The 20,862-nt window shown below is 43.2% G+C and overlaps 1 protein-coding gene across 2 annotated transcripts; it reads right to left on the reverse strand.

Moving 5' to 3' along the window:
* Positions 1-1,849: 1,849 nt before the first annotated feature.
* Ptger4 (prostaglandin E receptor 4) lies at positions 1,850-13,141 on the reverse strand. Of its 2 annotated transcripts, XM_027401362.2 has the most exons (3): positions 12,562-13,141; positions 11,200-12,118; positions 1,850-3,648 (listed from the first exon to the last, which is right to left on the reverse strand). In XM_027401362.2, exons 2-3 carry the CDS (start codon positions 12,073-12,075, stop codon positions 3,058-3,060), a joined length of 1,467 nt encoding a protein of 488 aa, XP_027257163.1. In that variant the 5' UTR covers positions 12,076-12,118; positions 12,562-13,141; the 3' UTR covers positions 1,850-3,057. The 2 variants fall into 2 exon arrangements, with proteins under 2 accessions (XP_027257163.1, XP_035296481.1); XM_035440590.1 differs by lacking the exon at positions 12,562-13,141 and having other exon boundaries at positions 11,200-12,522.
* Positions 13,142-20,862: the final 7,721 nt, after the last annotated feature.

Here is a 20,862-nt window from a genome sequence, read left to right on the forward strand (position 1 = left end):
GGTTTGGGCAATCTATGGGGCCGCTGTCTGTAGAACCAGTAATGATGAAATGTTTGGGAACTGGACATTAGTGATGGATGCATTTTTTTTAGTTGAACTTACTAAAACATTTTAAAGGATGTATACTTTAAAGAATAATTGCCACCGTATGTGATTATTTCAGTAAACAAGATTAAGCCAGGTCAGTGTTGTTGGTAGTGAACCTGAAGTAAAACATGAATATGTCTTGTATATTAATAACACTAATTCATGAGTGAGGCTTTTGCTTTCCCCAGGGGCATAAGTGAAGATGTATGTATGTATGTATTTATGTATGTATATGTATATGTATATATATACACACACATACACATATATATGTATATATATACATTAATTTATATATAAACCTAGGTGATCTCTATGGATCATATTTGTGGAGGCAAAACAATCCTTATTCACAACACATTTTCTGAAACCATTGTTTCTTAGGCATTCATTCAGATGGTGAAAGAAAACATTTTAGAAGTTAAATGCTTCTTCCACCACTGTTGACACTGAGTACTAGTTGTCACTTGTTCCTATGGTTGACATTTTAATAACAGCATTATTTTAAAACATTTAAAAATTCATAAAACATTCAGAAGTTAAATCCACATGCTCCTTTCTTGAGTTGTCCTTACCTTAATCCCAGAGCCAGTAGGCCCGCAAAGATGATGTCTTGCTTTTCCAACACTACCTAAAAATGTCTTTAAGTATTTACAAATAGAAAACTATGACTTCAGCCTAGAGGTTATTGCTAAAGTATATCCGAAAGCTGGCAGTGGCAGTGTCACCCAGGAAAGCTGAGGAAATGTCTGTCTTACTCAGAGACTGCTGCTGGGTGTGCTGGTGCAGGTCTGTAATCTCTCAACTCCATAGGAGTTACAGGCCAGCCTGAGCCATAGAGCAAGATTCTGTCAAAAAAGACAGATGGGCAAGAAAGAAGGGAAAGAAAGGAAGAAGAAAAGGCAGGGGAAGGAAGGGGAAAAGATTAGTAGGTTCTGTCGATGACTTGTGCAGGCTAATGCCTCAGAATTGCTGATGCAAGGAAAGTGCAAACAGGAAGTACTGATGTCAATAGATAGTGGTAATTATTTGGATATTGAACATGCAGCAAGTTAAGTATAACATTGCTTCTTCCACCACTGGTGACACTGAGTACTAGTTGTCTGTCACTTGTTCCTATGGTTGACATTTTAATAACAGCATTATTTTAAAACATTTAAAAATTCATAAGAGGATAATCAATCTTCCTGTCTCTTTAGTAGAGTTTAAGGTGGACCCTAATTCCCGAGGGTAGGTGATTGACATGGCCAACTAAATTAACTCAGGAGACCTGGCATCTCTCCACTCTCCACCTAGATATAATGCACTTTTCTAGAATTCCCTGCTATGCTGTCAATTCTTGGCTGCCATGATCTTCTGATGGGTCTGCCCACCTGTTGGAAAGGTGTGACTTTTCCCTTTTTGTCTTTTCTGTCTCACTCTTTCAGATGCTAGCTAGAGCCCAAGTGTGCTTTTTTTTGGTACGTTGGTCTCTCTCTTGAATTTCTTCTCCCTACCATGTGCTGCTGCTTGTCTGCCCTCCATACCCACTCAGCTGAAATGCCATCGCCCCTTCTCTCTTCTGTCCTTCTCTGGGCAGCTGGTGGGATTTACAACTTGCTGCCATGGAGTTTTTCTTCAAAATCTAATAAAAGCATCTTCAAGCTTCAGACAAAACAAAAACAAACAAAAAGCTTTCAGTTTAAAAGGATATAGAAGGCACCTCAGAACAAAACAGCAGCAAAAACCCCATACATGATTTCCAAAATTGAGGCTATGGAACTCAGATGGAATGCAATTATTTATTGTCATCTCCAGAATAATTTCAGTTGGTCCAGCTACTCCTTAATCCTTATCAGTATCAGGCTCAGAATTCAATCACAACCAAGCAGTTCACAAGAACACGTTGAGCAACAAAACATGCATAATATTTCTCCAAGACAGCACCTCCAAACACAGGTACAGCATTACTGGGTGTCACAGAAGACTGTCAGTGTCTCTTGGCACACACCACAGAGTGGAGACCACACCAGAGAGCCATCTTCCTCTTTAAATCAGAAAGGATGCTGTCAGACATTCTGTTGGCAAGTAAAACTACACAGGCTTTCAGGACAGAACAAGCTACTTGGACTTCTTATACTACACACTTCAATGATGGGTAGCTAGAGACTTTAAAAAAGTATATTACAGCTTTAAAAATACCCATTAGTGGGGACAAAGGTTGAAAATATTTACCAGCAATATTAGGTACTCCTGAATCACAGTTTCCTGGATAAATAAATGTAATATTATGTTTCTGATTTTTTTCATTATTATATATAGTTTGGAAAATATATTTTAGGTTAATTTTTACATCTTAAATAACAATCTTTTTCCTTTGATAGTGCTAAACTCTTAAAAATTTATATCTGTTTTATAGATATTAGTTTCACTCTTTTCAATACTTTGGCCTGACTTCTTTATGGATAAAAACATAACATTGACAATATTAGCTGGTTATACTGGCAGGAGAGGGCGGATCATAATTTTCTTATACCTTGTATTAACAATAAACCTTCTCACAGAGAAGAACATAAATACCTTAAATTACATTTCCAACAATAAAAATTCACATTTCATGCTTTAGAGAGACACTTAAATCAGCTGTAAGATAGTCCTCAGAGTTTGGGGTAGAGCCCTTCCAGTATCCGGACCTCTGGTATGTGCCAAAATCGAAGGTCTGATGTTACGGAAATAACAGCTTCTGCCATCTTCCTATTCAGTAGGCAAGCTGCAGCTGCAACGCTGAGTCACATCAGAGTGGCTGCCAGTGTGCTTCAGACCTGGGCACTCAAGGGACTCATCTGCCGCACTGGAGAGCATTCATGCTCCAATGCTCTCTACTAGGAGTCACAAAAGACAACCCTTCTGAGTACAGCTAAACACGTGTATGTCTATTGCACAGGATTTCATCAAGTTCCCAAGACAGTGCTCCTCCGACCCCTTTAGCTACTATATACATTTTTCAGATAAGTTCAGCGTTTCACTGGGGAACGTGACCTGCAGAGAGTTTCCTTTAGAGGCAGGCTCCTCCCTGCCGCTCCCACCGACCTCATCCACCAACAGGACACTCTCTGAGTCCTGGCCCTGGGAGGAGTCCGAGGTCTCTGATATTCGCAAAGTTCTTGTCGAGGTGGTATCTGCTTGGGTCAGGCCCATGCCATGCACACCCGGAAGCAAATTCCTGCCTCCGAGGCTGCTTTCACTTAGGTCTGGCAGGTACAGGAGAGTCTGAGATGTGCTGCTGATCTCCCTCAGCTCCCGAGAGAGGAAGGAGCGAGAGTGGCTCGACATGGCAGAAGATGTCCTCCGACTCTCTGAGCAGTGCTGTGCCGACCCATCTCTGCCAGACCCACCTATGCGGCAGAAGAGGCACTTGATCTTCTCTATGGCTTTACTGAGTACAGTCTTCCGCAGAAGGATATAGATCCACGGGTCCAGAATGGGGTTCACGGAGGCAATTCTGATGGCCTGCAAATCGGGGTTTCTGCTGATGTCTTTCACCACACTTGGCTGATATAACTGGTTGATGAACACTCGCACCTGCACAAACGAGAGGCCCACGTTGAAATTTTAATAATTAAGCCATTTGGCAAAAACACTTTTAAGTGCTGCATTTACCTTTGCAGCGTGACGTGATGTAGCTGCTCTTATGTGGTAATGCCTACTTTGCAACGGCAGCTTACATAAGTCGGTTACTATATTTTAAAAGACACTCATTTTGTAAGTCAATTAAGCTTGTAATTACAAAATACAGAGGCGCCTATGCCTTTACATTTAGAGGAAATACTTTGAACTTTTGAACCAACATCACTGTCTTCTGTTAGCTAGAATGACCAGAGCATAGATTTCTTTCCTGGCACTCTCCACTCTCCATAATAATTATCTTGTGTTACTGTTTTTCTTGAACCCTGGCATTTTTCTTAATCCATTTCCTCAACAGCATTTCTCATGGGAGGTACCATTGCAGCAGCCACCCAAATAGCATTTCCATTTGCAATCCCTCCTCCAAACTGCCCCAGAAAATTATCTCTGAAGTGCATGTACTATCTGCAGTTTAGCTGCTAAAAAGCACCCCCCCCCCCCCGCCGTAGCTCCTCCTGAGCCATAGTTTTGCACATTTTCAAGACTGTGTTCAACTGAATTCAGCGACTATTGCACAACTCTAATGAGAAGCAACCCCTCCTCTGTGCTTCTAAAGCCTGAAGAACAACCACACACACACACAAAGTATCCCGGTTTCTTCCTTCCAGATACTTTCTTTCCCAAAGTTCTTAGTGGCCCATGGTAGCTGAGCGAGTTCCTCCAGTTTTCTCAGCTGATGTGTGTTTGTTGCCTGGACCTGGAAGGCTGTGTGTGTGTGTGTGTGTGTGTGTGTGTGTGTGTGTGTGTGTGAGAGAGAGAGAGAGAGAGAGAGAGAGAGAGAGAGAGAGAGAGAGAGAGAGAGGAGAAGTTTATTCTTTACCAGTATGGCCATCCTTCTTGCCTCAACTTCCCAAGTGCCAGGATAAACAGGTATAAACTAGAGACCTGAAAGTGTTGAGGAACTTTTGAAGCTTTCTCCTATCCTATTGATGATCAGGTCTAGTTTCCAGATGAATTTCACATGGCTTTTATTGTTCTACCAGGATGGATTTTTGTCTAAAATTTATTTTTAGTAATGAGGTCATCACTAGAAAATATTACTGTCTGTATTTTACTCACATTGCACAAGAACCTGCTCAGTAGCAAGCGTCAGGGCAGGGTTTGTGTGAACCTAACACTTCAAGCCTCTAGAGGGCAGTGTTGCTCTACTCTGGAGTGCCTAGTACCTCCATCCCTTGGGATGCCTTTTGCACAGGTATTTTCCAAGAAGCTTTCAGATTAGAGTCTTGGTTAAGTTTGGACTCTGAATTATATATACATATTTCTCTGCTGGCTGGTTCTCCGCCACAACCTCAAAGGAAACACAGTTACCCCTGAAAAGAGGAAAGTTCTGAACAGTTAAGGCAAAATAAGCTGTAGCTCCTTAAAGCAATTCACATTTTGTTTTCAAATTTCTGTGATACTTTAAAAATTCAATGCTATGAAAAATTAATGACATATTTTTACAATCAAAACTAACAAGGAGCAAGGAAGAAATCACCTTTGTATTTCATTTTATCTGCAGCCATAATTAAATTTGACTACTACAGAAAGGAATGAAGGAAGCTGTGATTTTTTTTTTAGTTCTATTTTAGAGTTCCATGGGTGCTTACAATTGTCACAAGCCCCTGGATCTCATCATCTTGTGTCTTTTAGTAAAGAAGTGTTCATGGGGTAGCATATGGATGAGTATAAAACACAACATCCTGGATTACAGCACAGGGACAGAGCACTTGCCTGGCATGCATAAAGCCTAGGGCTTAATCCCCTAACTTCACAACAAATTCAATAACACACCCCAATTCTAAATTCATATAGAAATTATCAGAGGTCAATCAAATTATTTTCAGATAATCCAAATGGATTCTTTGCCTCCTATTCTCAGTTTAGTTTCAAGTAGAGTAAGGAAAAAGAAACAAAACCCAAAACTTGAGGCATTTTATAGAGTTTGAAAAAAAAAATACAGCAGCTCTGACTCCACTTGAAAGGCCATTTACTCTACAGAGTGAGTCCTAAGACAGCCATAGTGACACAGAGAAACCCTGTCTTGAAAAACCAACCAACCAATCATCATCATCAACAAAATGACAAACAAACACACAAAAAAAAAGACCACTTGCTTTCCTGTCCCTGAAGAGCAGTGACAGGCTGGGGAGGAATACCCACAGCAGTACTTTTTTCCACCCTCCTCCAGCAAGCCCTAGATGTTATATAAATAAATAGGTTCAGGCAGTCTGCAGTTATGGAAGCATGTGTTGCTGATAAAACAGAACCTCTGAGTCAGAGAGGGGAAAAGTCTCAAAACCTTACTGGATACAAACAAGGCTCCTAACTTTCTTCCCTTTTGACGATGAGCAACTGCAGACTTGGTGAATGTAACTTGTGCCTGATATTGGCAATGATTCCAAGATTCTCAACTTCTTAAGACTGATTAGACATTAAGCTTAGGGACTCTGGAATAAGACTGGAAGAGGGTTCAATAAAAACTAGAAAGTATGCTTGCAGGAAAGTTCATGGGAGGATATATGGTAGTGTGGAAAATGCCCAAGATTTGTTACCAAACAAACTTCTCCATATTTTGGTTGTGGAATTTACCATTTATGCATAAAGGTTTTTTATTTGTTGGTTGTTTTTTGTTTTTGTTTCTTGTTTTGAGACAAGGTTCCTCTATGTAGCTCTGTCTGGCCTGAAACCTTCAGTGTGGATAAGGATGGTCTGGAACCCACAGAGCTCTGCCTGCCTCTGCCTCCCTAGTGCTGGGATTAAAGGCGTGCACCAACACCAGTTCAGGCTGTGCATAAATTCTTTAAGTGCTTAGTATAGTGCCTAGGATTTAACATATGTTTTTCACCTACTACTTTCCTTTTAACACATATATAGAAACATGGCCACTCTGGGCTACACTGATAACTGCAGGTAAAAGGTAGCTTTGGGGTATCATTGATGACTGCTATTAAAAATGTGTACTTTCACCAGCCAGGTCTACAAAGTGAGTTCCAGGACTGCTAGGGCTGTTACACAGAGAAACTCTGTCTTGAAAAACAAATGTGTACTTCCCACTTAATAATAATCTGTTTGAAGAGAATGTTGAACTAAAATGTTGAACTCTTGACTAGACCAATGCAATAACTGATTATCTGAATTGAAATGTTGTCCAGTAAATGGCAGGATTTGAAACTGAATTTGAGCATGTGGGTTTCTTGTTCTGTTCCAAGCACATGAAAGGAATCGTCTGTGTGTACTCTGTTATCTCATTGCCTTGTGAAGAGTCCAAAATTGACACAGCTGTTACTAGAAGTTTTACCACCCTCCTTTTAAATAATGGGTCATGGAAAATGTCCTTAACTGAGTGGTGGCATAAGAGTCTGTATTTTGTGTTCCTTCTAGATCACTAACTGGCCATCCACTGCATGAAAGTTACTCCATCCCTAGTGGCTAGTATCTACATTGTAAATCTATTTTAGAAGGTTTTTTTCCCCCCTCCTAATTCACAGCCTCAACACTTCAGCTCTAGGGGAGAAAACTGTCTTGTTATAAATGTTTAATGAAACCAAAGCTTGAGATTCAGTAAAGATGATGAGAAGAAATGAAGGATACATTTCCAGTCACCCAGTTAGTGGCAGTTCTTCATCTGTGGCTGGAGAAACTGAGGCACTGAGGGGTTGGAAACACGAGACGACTTCACAGAGAAGATTCCAATAAGCTGCTGGGTTTGCTGAAATTATTTTTATGAGCTACTCTGCAGTTATCCAAGTTCTTCTAAGAGGCCTGCCATTTTAAGTTGTGCCTCAAAATTGCTTCTAGGGATTGCAGTTCTTTTAAAAACTTAGCCATGTTTATTAGAAAAGTGATCAAATGTCTGTGGTCTCACTGTAGTGGCATCTAAATTAATCACATTACTTTTACCTGTGCACATGCTTTCTGTTCATATGATCATTTAGGGGGCCCACTTCCAGTTTGCCTTCTACAAAATGTGTTCCTGTTTACAGTTTGATCTGCTTTTATAATCTGTTGTTGATGCCTCTATAGTGACAACTTGCTTACAGTAAACAACCAAAGAAACTCAGAAAACTATTTCTCTGACCAAGGCAGAAGAGTAATTAATTTTCCATACTACTGGTAGAGCAGAGAGAGAAGAAAGAAAAGGAACAAATAAGCAATAAATATGTCCTTGGCTTGCCTGCATAGGGAGGGAAATGCCTTTCCCAACTTGACACTCTAGCTCTTTAGCCCCGAGGCAAAAAATCTGATTAGGACTGATATCTCAACGTTAGTATTATAACTGCAAAATTAAGTACCAGAGATCGATCTAGTTACAGTACTTAATATGGTGTCCTTAGGAGTTCACGTTGATTGCATATTTCTAAAGAATGCAAGATATTTATCTTAAGCATGTACTTTCATTTCTTTAGCTTCTCCTGTTTTGAAAAAGAAAAAACGGCAACCCAACTCCAAGACCAGTTATAAATAGCAAAAAGGACAAAATGACAAAGACCATATTCCTACCAAATGTTTCTTGTGCTGTAGTCTGCTTATACTTTCTCTGTTCATTGATTATGATCTGTGGAGAATTTTGCAGATTTGCCACTTTCATTATGTCCACAATGGAATTCTCAGGCTGCCTTAGCTTTAGTTTTCCAGCTTCGGCTCCATTTTTTTCAAAACAAATTAAAATTTACTTTTCATATTAAATTTAGGATCAACCATCCTGAAAGAGCTAATCCAGGCTCTTCCCACAGGACCAAAGACAAAACTCTTGCCTGCTTTGCAGTGGCTGCCTGTCTTCCCTCTCTATATTGTGTGTAGCTCCCTGGAAGTCCAAACAGGCTGTGTCTGCTCTGCCAGGTAGCCCTCCGAAAGTCCTGAAAATGACCCAGAGGGTTTCATTTCCTTCCAGACGAATTAGCACTCAATTTTATTCAATAATGTTAAAGCAGGTGCTTCATCTTCCCTTTGCACTGAAAGAATGCCCAACTGCTTTAACCATCAGGGAGCTCTCCCAGCTTTAATCTCACTTATTCTCTGAATATATGAGAAACGTGGGGTCGGTGCTGTAAAATAAGCCAAGAAAGACTGTAACTGTGAAAGTTCCTTTTGATTATTTCAATAACTACTGAATCGTGGGGGGACTGCATGGGTTCTAAGGCTCCCCATTACTTGTCACAAATTTAATTTAAACTGGCCTCTGAAAAAGTAGATTTTTTTTTTTTTTGTAGCTCAAACTCAAGGCTAAAATCTGAAGCTACTCTTATTTATTTGATTAGTTATTTCTCCCGAAAGTATTCAGGCTGACCAACATGTTTACCCCTCAGCCCAGTCAGTTTCAGCTTCCAAATAGAGAGTATTTAACATCGATACCTGGTTCTGACTTTCTTTAGACTGGACAGTATTTTTCTTTGGCTAAAATGTGATTAACGTGCCAGCCATAAATATAGCTCCCGGTCCTCACATAATTTCAGGCTTTGTCATAAATGGCCCTGAACCTGAGGGCCAGGTCAGCCCATAGAATTAGTTTTGTATGCCTCTCCAGATGACAGGGAACACTTTATTAGTAGCTCCATGTGAATCAGTAGTGTCACATGCTCACTTCTAACCAAAACATTTAGAAAGTATGTACATGGTTACTAATGGCCTAGCCCCGATTCCTCAGTTCCATGAAGTGGACATCCTGTAAATTACAACTACTCACATTGTCATTTACTGTCCCGTAAACTATAAGGCAGAGAGGTTAGAAGCCTCAGCAGAAAATGGTTCTTCTCTTCCAACTCTCACTTTATTTTGAGTTGACATTGCAGACAGTAAAATATATTTATGTGGCTCAAGTGTGACTTAACTCTGTAAATTACATCAGATTCTGGGATGGCTTAAAGGCCCTTCTGGCCAGTCATATTTACTTCTGTTTATACAAATTGGCAAGGAGCTACTGTATGCTGGCTCCCTGCCACCACTAAGTTTCTTCCATTTACAGTCACTTTTGTAAGAGATAAAAATATTTTTAGCTGGGCATTGGTGGCGCACACCTTTAATCCCAGCACCCGGGAGGCAGAGGCAGGTGGATCTCTGTGAGTTCGAGGCCAGCCTGGTCTCCAGAGCAAGTGCCAAGATAGGCTCCAAAACTACACAGAGAAACCCTGTCTCAAAAAACCAAAAAAAAAAGAGATAAAAATATTTTTATATCAAAGATCCCTAGCAGTATTAATATCAGAAAGAGAAGAATAATAGCCCATTAAATTTATTTCCACTTGCTCCCAATGAACATAGGTAGTGATTTCTTTTTATATAGGTGCTTTAGAATTTCCAGGAACACAGTATTTTGAGAGATAGAACTTGGAACAAGATAAATTCTAGATGAACAATGGTGCTCTCCCACCCACCGGTTTCTCCCACCATTCTACCGAGAACAGGTAAAAGCGGAGAACTTAAGAGGCATTTGCACCTCTCCATTTATATTTTAAGCGTTACTAAAGACAACCTTAAAGAGTGTGTTGCCTCAAAGATGAAGTGCACCAAAACACCAGTGGACACTCCGCAAAAGTCCAAATTAGAGGAGACTGTAATACTACAGTGGTGGGGACTGGAGTCTGGTGACCTAAGGGGAACCGTCACCACAAAAGAGAAATTGGACCTCTCCTGGTCACTGAGAATTAAAATGCAGCACCCAATGCACACCAACTTGTTCATACTTCCCGACTCCACCATGCTTTCTTGGCTTGCAAAATAAGGAACTTGAATTTAGACATTACCCTGTTTAAGTGTCTTCTCAGGCATGACATGGTTTTGTGTGTGTGTGTGTGTGTGTGTGTGTGTGTGTGTGTGTGTGTGTGTGTAGGGGGGTAGATGGGTGGTGGGCGGCTGAGGGAGGGGGTGGGGAGCAGCTTGAATGTGTCTGCAAGATTATTCTAAGCAAGTCACTCTTTCTCTTCCGTGAAGTGACTCCCGAGTCAGGCTTTAAAATAAAAACATCTCATCTATTCTAGCTTTAAAATACTGTATAATTTAGGAAAAACAAAAAGGCTTATAGAAATCAAAACACTCAAACCCTCACTCTCTTAAGGGCTAAATTCAACAGGGCTTATCACTGCTGGTTTGCAGGCTCTGGGGGCCACAGAGTGGAGCCCTAGAGTAAGTAACCTTATAGTGAGTTGTCCCCATCCGCCATCAGTGAAGGTTCTGGGAAGACACAAAGCAAAACATCAGGCTGTAAGGGGAGCCCAAGGGGGCTGCCCAGGGAACCTCAGAACCCATGCTTTCGGGGAAAAAAAAACCCTCGGGGGACCAAGGGGAAAATCACCTGTCAAGTCTCCTTAGGGTCAGGACTTAGGAAAGCCTGGGTCTGCTCAGAGCAGCCTTGAGCAGGTCCCAGTCCAGACCTGGAGGAAACTGTAACCGCCAAGGAATCAGGGAGAGAGCAGGGAGTGAGGGGAGAGAGGAGGATGCGAGAAAAGAACTAAGTGGACCCCAGACACTCACCACGAGCGGAATGGAGCAGATGAGCACCACGAGGGAGGTGGCGATGAGTAAGATGACCATCTGGATCTCGGCGCCCGCGATGCGCCGGAAGCTCCTGCGGCGGCGAAAGTCGCTGAGGCGCTGCAGGGCTGGGGAGGCGGCCGCGTGGCCCCGACAGGCCGCCGAAGCCACTGCGGCCGCGGCAGCCGCGTGGTGCTGCTCGGTGCCCAGCGAGGTGCGGCGCATGAACTGGCGGTGCATGCGGAGCAGCGCGCCGCACACCAGCACATTGCAGAGCACGGTGGCGAGGATGAGGAAGGAGCTGAAGCCCGCGTACATGTAAGAGAAGGCGGCATAGGCTGTTACGTTGGTGGTCCAGTCGATGAAGCACCAGGTGCCGGGGTACTGTCGCTCAGACCTGCCCAGGCCCATGTTGGGCAGTGCGCAGAATAGCACGTTAGATGCATAGACCGCGAAGAGTGTGAGGCCGGCCAGCCGCTTGTCCACGTAGTGGCTGTAGAAGTAGGCGTGGTTGATGGCCAGGTAGCGCTCAATGCTCATGGCACAGATGATGCTGAGACCCGACAGGCCAAAGAAGAGTAGGATGAAGGTGCTGTAGTCACACAGTGCCTGGTCCCCGGGCCATTGGCCCTTCATGTATGTGGCGATGGTCACTGGGCTTACCAGCAGCGTGCCTAGTAGGTCAGTGACAGCCAGCCCACATACTAGAGTGTAGAAGGTCGTCTCCTTCTGCTCCTTGCGCGACTTGCACAGCACTACGATGGCCACCAGGTTGCCCACGACCCCAAAGATGAACATCACTGCCGGAATGGTCACTGGGCTGTTCAGCCTCTCCGAAGTGGAGGAGAAGGATGCATTGATCCCGGGAATGGACATGATGGTGGTCAGTAGTACACAGCTTTGGGGCTCACGGTTCGATCTAGGGATGGTGAGAGAGGAAAGGGAGAGGTGAACCATTTACAAATTGCAAGGTGTTAGACCCATGACCCAAAATGCTATGGGGGTGAGACAGGGAGAGCAACCGGATCCGACTTCCTGATCTGTAGCCACTCACTAACCGTGGCTACTCAAATCCCCAAGCTCTGAATGCGTCCTGCCAAGAGCACCACTCTGCTGACATTAATATTTATAAACTGATAACTGCGGTTCCCGCCTACCCCTCCCCCCACACTCATTCCATCGCCAAGATGAGCAAGACCCTTCTCAAGGGAAAAGTGACTCGCTAGTGATATTCCCGACAGAGTCGATAAAATTCTCATTGAAACAAGTTATGGACGATTTGGGAAGCACATTCTGTTCTTTGATTCCCCGAAAGAGCCTGGCCACTGAGCGGTCCGCGCAAAGACCTCCATCCCAACTTACCTGTAGGGTGGGGTTAGGAGCTCGGTGCGCCCCTAGGCTCAGGCCTCAGACGATTTGGACCTGCCTCTAACCTCAGCCATCAGTCTCTTCCCGCTCAGTGAGGAACTTGTCAAGCCTTTGCCCCCCTCGGAACCGGCTCTCGGTGGCTGCCAACTTTCCGGAACTGAGGTCAGAGGATCGAGCTTGCAAAAAGCTTAGAAAGCAAGCGAGGCTCAAGGGAAGATGAGTCTCGGGTGTCTTGTTTGATTTACCCTCTCCTTCTTTCAAAGGCGAGTCTCAGCTTCGCAGAGTCCGCACGTCTGGTGCGGGAGGTCAGCGTCCAGGTGTGCCGCCACGCGCGCAGGTGGAGCGGAGCGTAGGTCCGGGCTCCCTCCTCCCTAGACGCGGGCTGAACGGACAGCTACCGGAGAAGGCGGCTGCCGCTGAGGCCGCTCCTTGTGCTCTGGGGTAGACTCGGGGTCCCCTGGGCCTGGGGCTCTGACCTGGGGCTGTGCATCTTCCTCTCCCGCTGCCGGGTTTCGAGCTTCGCTCTTGCCCTTCCAGACTCTGTACAAACTTTTCTCCTCCCGCAAGTTTCCCTGGCGGGGGCGGAGACAGACAGCGCGCGGCCCGGGCGCCCATTGGCTGACCTGGAAAGGGGGCGGGGCGAGTCTTCTTATGGCACCACCCGGGAACCTGGTGATAGGGGGAGGAGCGGAGAGCCTGGGGAGGTCTGGAGGGACCTGAGGGGGTGCTACCGGGCTGCGGGGACGGCTCCAGTGCTTTCCGTCCTTCAGATATACCGAGAGCGCCCTGGAGCCCCAGGGAAGTCCCTGAACGCGCTTTGCTACTCCTGAGCCGGGCATTTAGTGGGGATGATGCTGGGACCAGCGTCTAGTCTACCTCGCTCTGCGGGATGGAGGGGATTAATTCTCTCACCTTCCACCCTCGGACCTAGCATGTAGGTCTTGGGATGTCGGGACAATTGCTTTAGGATCCTAGCCGGGAGCGGCAGGGCGGAGAGGAGAAGTGGGTGTGTGGTTGTGCGTGGGTGTGTACGACCTAACGCTGAGGGTGGGACTTGGCAGACGCATGGGCGGACGGATGGGTAGGTACCAGGCTTGGGCGGGGAGACGACGAAGAATCCATCCTCTCACCATAAAAGGAGTTACTTGGCAGTGCCCTAACTGCCCTCAATAGGGCACCAAAGCGGGGGCGGAGAGGAAGGCAACAGACACAGAACTGCAACTCTCCTGGCTTGGGTGGCAGAGCCTTGGGGCTTTGCAGAGACCACAGATGGCCACAGGTACACCTGAGACTTAGTTGAGGGGGACTGTTTACTGGGAAGAGCATTCTTTTTCAGGAGGACTTCTGAGCTCTGAAGTGTAGACTGAGCAGCTTCCGCCTTCCTGTTAGATTTCTGGTAGAAGACTTCACCTGCAGGCTAAGAAGGGGATTTGGAAGTCAAGCAAATAAACAGATTTTCCAGGTGTTACCTCTTCTTTTTTTTTTTTTTCAACTTGGAAAAGGCCTATTTGCGTTTCCTTATTCTTTGGTTTATAGTTTGTTTGGTTTATTTGAGGAGGAACAATCATTTCTTAATTATCGACTTTCACCTAAAAAACAGAATTTAAGTTTGGAAAACACAGGGCCAATTAAAACCGCTTCACCAAACCCTTTAAAGACTACACAATGAGATGGTAGAATGGCGTTCCAAGCAATTCAAATTCTTAGAAAAGCCTCTGTCTGGCTGAAGCATGCATATACAGTATACAGTAACTGAGTGGATTGGATCTTACATAAGTGCACACTCTTTAAGTATTACTTCATGAATTAAAAAAATCTGCTAAGAATTTATCTGGTTCTTCAAGCTAGTCTCAGTAACAAATGAGAAATAAGAACTGAAGAGCTAGCTTAAGCCTATAAAAGTGCCCAGAATTGTGCTTATTTGCATAAGGAAGCATGTGGGCATAGCAATAAGGCATTATTCTGTGTGTAAACTTTTTCATCACGAACACCACAAGGGACAACGTTCTTAACTGGTAGAAAAATCGGTGGTAATCGTTCATTTTTTTCTCAGTCTATTACCACTATAGTCATTTCTGTTGTCTGTGAGTCCTTCTGATAGTAATCTCTAGAATGATGTCAGCACAGGACACAAATCAACACCAGAAAAATAACAAGACAGAAACCCTAGCCTGCACCCCCATTCCTCACTAACCACATTGCATGATTGTTGCTCATGTTAGCTGGTGGTCAGAAAACCCACGAAGAGAAGAGAGTATGTTTCTCATAGTCTGTTAATTTACTTTTTTCTGAAGCTCCTGAAAAGAAAAAGTTAAGATTAGTGTAGTGCAGGCTATAGTAGATAGTTTCAATTCACACAGATGGTGTTGGCTAAACTAGGTAGTTCACAGAGCAAGCCCAAGCTCACAAACCGTGGACAGGGATTGGTTGGGAGGGGGACAGACACAGAGATGAGAGGTAAGAGGTGTTTGAGTGTTTTGCCTGTATGCATGCTTGTGCACCACTTGTGTGCTTGCTGCCTGTGGAGCCCAGAAGGGCTCGTTGGGTCCCTTGGACCTGGTGCTACAGAAAAAAAAGCTGCGAGCTGCATTGTGGATCCTGGGGATCAAAGCCAGGTCCTCTGCAAGAGCAGGGAGCACTTTTGACCATGGAGCCATCTCCCCAGCCCAGGTCACCGTTCTTAGAACTTACACTTCAGAGGTAAAAATTGAGTTTGGTCTTCAGCTATACTACTCCCAACACATTTGCTTAGGAAGCTAAGCAGGGTCAGGTCAGGTTAATACTTGGAAAAGGAGAAGTTAAAAGTTTGGGAAACATTTTATTTTCTTGGTTTGGGAAACTGGGACAGCAGAGTCCAGTTTCCCTCACATTCTGCCAGGAATCCACATTGCGAAGGGGGAGACTTGCCATAATCACGTGGGTAATTCTTGTTATTGTTTGTATATTTCAGAGAAGAGCCTTTTACTCTTTGCTCTCTGTTCTCCCTTGCAGTTTCTGTCTCATACCTACCTCTCTGCATTGAAGGTGCAGTTCTTTGGAACTGTCATTAAATCCTCCCTGGAGGTTTGAATTAGTTCAAGAACTGATTGTGTGATTGTCCTGGTTAATTGTTTCAAGTAAATAACTTAAAGTGAGAAGCCATTTAAAACCACAGGCTGCGGTAGGCTGCCACCCAAATGCACTTCTACTAGCTGGTTCTACTAACAGGTTTGGATTGTCCCTGAATGAAAGTGACTGTGGGACAAACCAGATTCAGCCATCAGGATTGGGGAAAGGAAGAAATGACTTCTGGGCACAAAGGTGAATCAGGTCAGGTCCAACCTCTTTTAAAATTTATTTTATTATTATTGTTATTTTTCCAACATAACGTTTTTATTGATTCTCTGGGAATTTCACATCATGAACAAACAATTGTACTCACTTCCCAGTCCTTCTGTGTCTACCCCCAACCTTGTGACCACCCCAAAAAGTAAAAATAAAAAGAAGAATAAAAGAGAGAAAAATATATATTAAAAAACAACAGAAAAACAAGTTCAATTTGTGTTATCTCTATATTCACAGGAGCATGGTTATTTTATTTTATTTATTTGTGTGTGTCTGTGTGTCTGTGTGAGGGTGTGTGCATATGTGGTTAGAGGCTCTAGATAATCTCTGAAATTGGAGTTGTAGGTGATTATGAGTCACCGACCTGGGGGCTAGGAACCGAACTCTGATCTGCTGGAAGAGAAGCAGGAGCTCTCTCGTCCCAACCCTTTAATGAGTTCTCAGTACATTCCTCAGGTACTAGCATTCACGTAGTTAAAAATAAAAGGAGGCCTCACCGATTGAGTTTGTTTTTGTCTGTCTTTCATGACTCAAAATACAAAGGTGTCTGTCTCATTCAGCAACACAGTATCGTTAGACACAGTTGTCTTCCATCTGGTTCAGTGGATTACAAAAATGACACTGATCGGATGCTGGGTATGGAAAGAGGCCCTTGGTTATGGTTGTGGCCCTAATGGTGCCTCCCTTTTTAGTGGTGCATTTCAAGTGTATACTCCTCTAATTAGCTTCATTTTGGATTGTCCCTGACATAAAGTATGAACTTTATGCTGAGTCTATTGCCTGGAGCTGTGGCACATGTCAGTGCTGTGACTGACTCCCCCATTATCCTTATGTGTCAACAAAGCATCGCTGTGGAGGCTGCTCACCACAAGTGTTTGCTTCAGGCTGCCTTCTGCTCCAGCAGTTGCACCTCTCAAAGCAATGGCTTTCTCTTTGTTCACTCTTCCCCTGTCTTTCCTTCAAATAGGTCTTTCACACCTCTATTGTGGTTTAGAGCCAATGGCAAAGAAAAGAGATGACTTATCTCCGTTGCTGCCTGTATTTGAAGGTCCAGGTGAAATGATAACACATTTTTTAATTCAGAGTCTCTTCTAGAGGACGGAGGACCTTGTCATTAAGTTTCAGTCTTATTATTTTTTTTTTAACTTTTCTACTCACCCAAATCTCTGTTTTGTAATACTGTAAAAGATACACAGCAGTGTGGACTTAACCTTTCTCCACTTCTGGAGAGTGACCAAGTTAAAAAGCAAGAGGCTGCATGTTCTGGGAGACTCTTGGACAGCCTTGGCTAACAACTCCAAAGGGGTCTTCTCACGTCTTGTATTTGAATTGTTATGAGGATTTTGACTCTTGGAGAGAATACCATCAGCCCAGATGAGAAAAGTTCAATAAAATCATATATCTATGCACGGAATCATGTGCACACACATGAGATGAACATGGATGACATCACAGACAGGCTAACTGGATGGGGAAAAGCTCACAAACCCTCAACCCTACCCAACCATAAGCAACTGAAAAGGGCTGGGAGAGGGAGGGGTGGTCTTCATCTGGGAAAGACACATTTGGTAGGCCAGTGCCAAACACACATACGAGTAACACTATGTGGACTGAACAGGTTATATTTTAGAAATACATATATATTACACACACACACACACACACACACACACACACACACACACACACACAGAGGTATGCAATAGCAACTAGTGACAAAAGAGTCAATGATTTGAAAGAGAGCAGTGAGGGGGTATATGAAGGACTGGAGGGAGGAGAGGGAAGGGAGAAGCATTATAATTAAATTATAATCTCAAAAGGAAAAAGGAATAAAAGGAACTCTCCAGTTGCTCATCACCACCAGTGTCATGTGTAGCTCGTCATGGCCACGGCTTTCCATAGCACTCTCACATCTGCATTCCTGCATGACTTTATGAGTATTTCCTGGAGGATGTGAGGGAGGGAGGTGACAGAGACAGCCAGGATTAACCAGGCCCTGTTTCAGCTTCCTCTTATACACACTGTTGGATGTTAATCCACAGATTGTCTTTTATGGTGAAGTGCAGCCCATGAAGCTGGGATGTAGCCCAGTGACTGTGTTATACCCAGGAGACAATGGTTTAAGGCCCTCCTCCATATCATCTAGCTCTTACATTTTTCTATTCTTTCTTCCTTTATAAAATTTATTTTTATTTTATGTGCACTGGTGTCTCGCCTGCAAGCATTTCTCTGTGAGAGTGTCAGATCCCCTGGAACTGGCATTACAGACAGTTTTGAGCTGCCACGTGGATGCTGGGAATTGAATCTGGGTCCTCAGGAAGAGCAGCCATCACTCTTAACCAATGAGCCATCTCTTCAGCCCCCTTTCTTTCTTGATCTTCCTTGGAAGGTGTGTTGCACATTCCTGTGGAGTACTGAGCATCCAAACAATTACTTATTCTCAGCACCTTACCAGCCTTGGGTTTTTGTTCTAATTAACATTTGCTGCACAGAGGGGTTTCTCTGCCCAAGGCCAAGAGCTATCTCAACTAGTCTGTTACCTTACTTTTCTAACACGATATTTAGGAAAAGACTTCTAAGTTACAAGTTACAGCCTACTATTTTGTAGACTGACACACACACATTCACCTTTAGGGAAAGATTTCTGATTCAGTGGCTTTGAGGATGTTTTTCTTATCAGAAAGTGTGTGTTCTTCTCAGGTACTCCCAAATGAGTTGTGAGGTGGTTGGGGTGGGGCTTACTTGAATAATTCCTTCGCAGAGGTGTCATCAACCTATGATCTTTGAGCTATTACAGTAGTTGTGTGATATTAGAAGCTGTAGGGTGGTACTGGCATCTCATCTCTTCTTTCAACCTTTCTGAAAATTCAAGTTAAGATCACTGTGGAAGCTTACCCACAATGATGCTACTCCCCTGGAGAAAATGCTCCACAGCAGAGATGCTCCCATCATCCTCCAGTTGAAGAGTATCTCTGGGATGAGTCATGAGTCAGCTACCCAGTGAATGGTCTTCACAACTAACCTTTAAGGAACACTAGTTGTGCACCAGAAAATGTGTGGAGTACTTATTGAATAATTGCCCTCATTTTACAAAAAAGGTTATTGTGACAAAGACCCAAGTCATTGTTTTAAGGTCATAGAGCTCAATAGCTCTATGATGGGGAGTATGTGTTACTGATCATTGGATGATACTATCAAAATCCTAAATGTCTCAATCATCCTTAAAAAAGTTAACCAACGACAAAATAAATGAAATGCACAGCATACCATTAAACCAATAAAAGGCGAGATTTTTGTGGACAGCAATGGTATTTTCATACTATCTACCCATTATCCCTCTCTATGTCCCCAAGAAACTTTTGCCAGAAACCAGAAGCACAAAGTCCTCAATTTGATATGTTGGCCATGTGTTTTTATTTGCTGTTTTATGAGCAGATAGCTTCCACTTCCGAAATTGCTGATGGGATTGATATTGGTTTCTGTGACAGTTAAACAACTGAAACTTCATTGTGACTCTTTGGTTTATTCTGTTAACAAACACAGCCAAAACCAATTTCCAGCCTAAGTTGGGCCTCATGTTTTTGTAAAATGAGAAGTCATTGAATATGCACAGGCTATATTCTGGGACGGCATTTAACCCTTATTTTTTTTATCTTAATTAACTATACAAATGGAGTAAGTAGCATTATAGCCTTAATTTACAGAAATGTAAACTGAGCCTTAGAAAGACATTCTTCAGGATGGCACTGAGAGGAAAGGGGCCAAAGAATAGTATCCTAACTACTCTGTTATAGGGAGGCATTTATATCAGGAAGAAATGGAAATTCAAGCCTCAGCCATCTTTAGCTGTGTGGCTTTTGTATAGATTAACTTCCTGAAAGCCTTGTGCTGTTAGTTTTTAATGGGCATACCATCTAGGTTCCTTGCTCTGTCAGCAAATATCATTCTCATGACCACCTCCCAATAACATAAACTCCCACCTTCCTATATTATTACCTAGGATGATTTTGAACTCCTACTCTTCCTGACTTTGCCTCCCAAGTCTTGAGATTATAGGTGTTCACTACTATGTCTGGTGTATGTGGCACAGAAGAGGGTGTCAGATTCTCTGGAACTGGAGTTATAGGTGATTATGAGCTGTTGTGTGGGTTCAGGGAAACAAATTCTGGGCCATAGTATATATAATAAGAGCATTAAAGACCCTTAACCATTCAGCCATCTCTCCAGCTCCTTCATGAGTTCTTATTTTTGAGGGATGGAATAAGAATGGATATGAGGGATTAGCATCAACTCAGGGATGATGTGGAGGTCGGGATCTATCTTCTGAGTTTTGTATTACTCCTGTGCACATTGGAGACATTACTAATCAATAACCCCACTGCTCATTTCAAGGGTTTTTCAAATTTATTGATAGAATTTATTTATTTGTTGGAAAGCTCAAGTTTGTAATATGTTTTATTATGAATGAAGTGAGTTACCTTGCTGCAAGAAGTTGACTCTTTGAAAAATGATAAAAAGCAATTACACTTTCATTTCTATATCTTTTATTTGAAAATAGTGGGAATGTGTTTATAAGGATAGCAAATTATTATAAATGATAACCTTTTTCTCATTTAGGGGCTCAAAAGAGAGCTTGTTACTTCTTGAAATTAATACAGCTTTGAGCATAATTTCAATGCTTATGTCTCGAAAAAGAAGTTTCAAGACCAGATCTTTGGAAATTGTGTTTTAAAAAAATCTCATTAGCTGGGTGATGATGGTGCACACCTTTAATCCCAGCATTCAGGAGGCAGAGACAGGTAGATCTCTGTGAATTCTCAGCCAGCCTGGTCTACAAAGCAAGTTCCAGGAGAGCCAAGGCTGCACAGAGAAACCCTGTCTCTAAAACCAAAACAAAACTAAACAACAGCAGCAAAAAACCAAAACAAATAAAGAAAACACAAAGCCAGCTCTCATTGCACATTGAAGCTA

The sequence above is a fragment of the Cricetulus griseus genome, chromosome 2, assembly GCF_003668045.3.
Source record: "Cricetulus griseus strain 17A/GY chromosome 2, alternate assembly CriGri-PICRH-1.0, whole genome shotgun sequence".
Lineage (NCBI taxonomy): Eukaryota > Metazoa > Chordata > Mammalia > Rodentia > Cricetidae > Cricetulus > Cricetulus griseus.

Coding starts and splice junctions, on each gene's coding strand:
- Ptger4 (XM_035440590.1), bottom strand. CDS start 12,156: ATGGTTCACCTCTCCCTTTCCTCTCTCACCATCCCTAGATCGAACCGT. Junction 3,649..11,199: donor TCTGCTCCATTCCGCTCGTG/GTGAGTGTCTGG, acceptor TCGTTTGTGCAG/GTGCGAGTGTTCATCAACCA.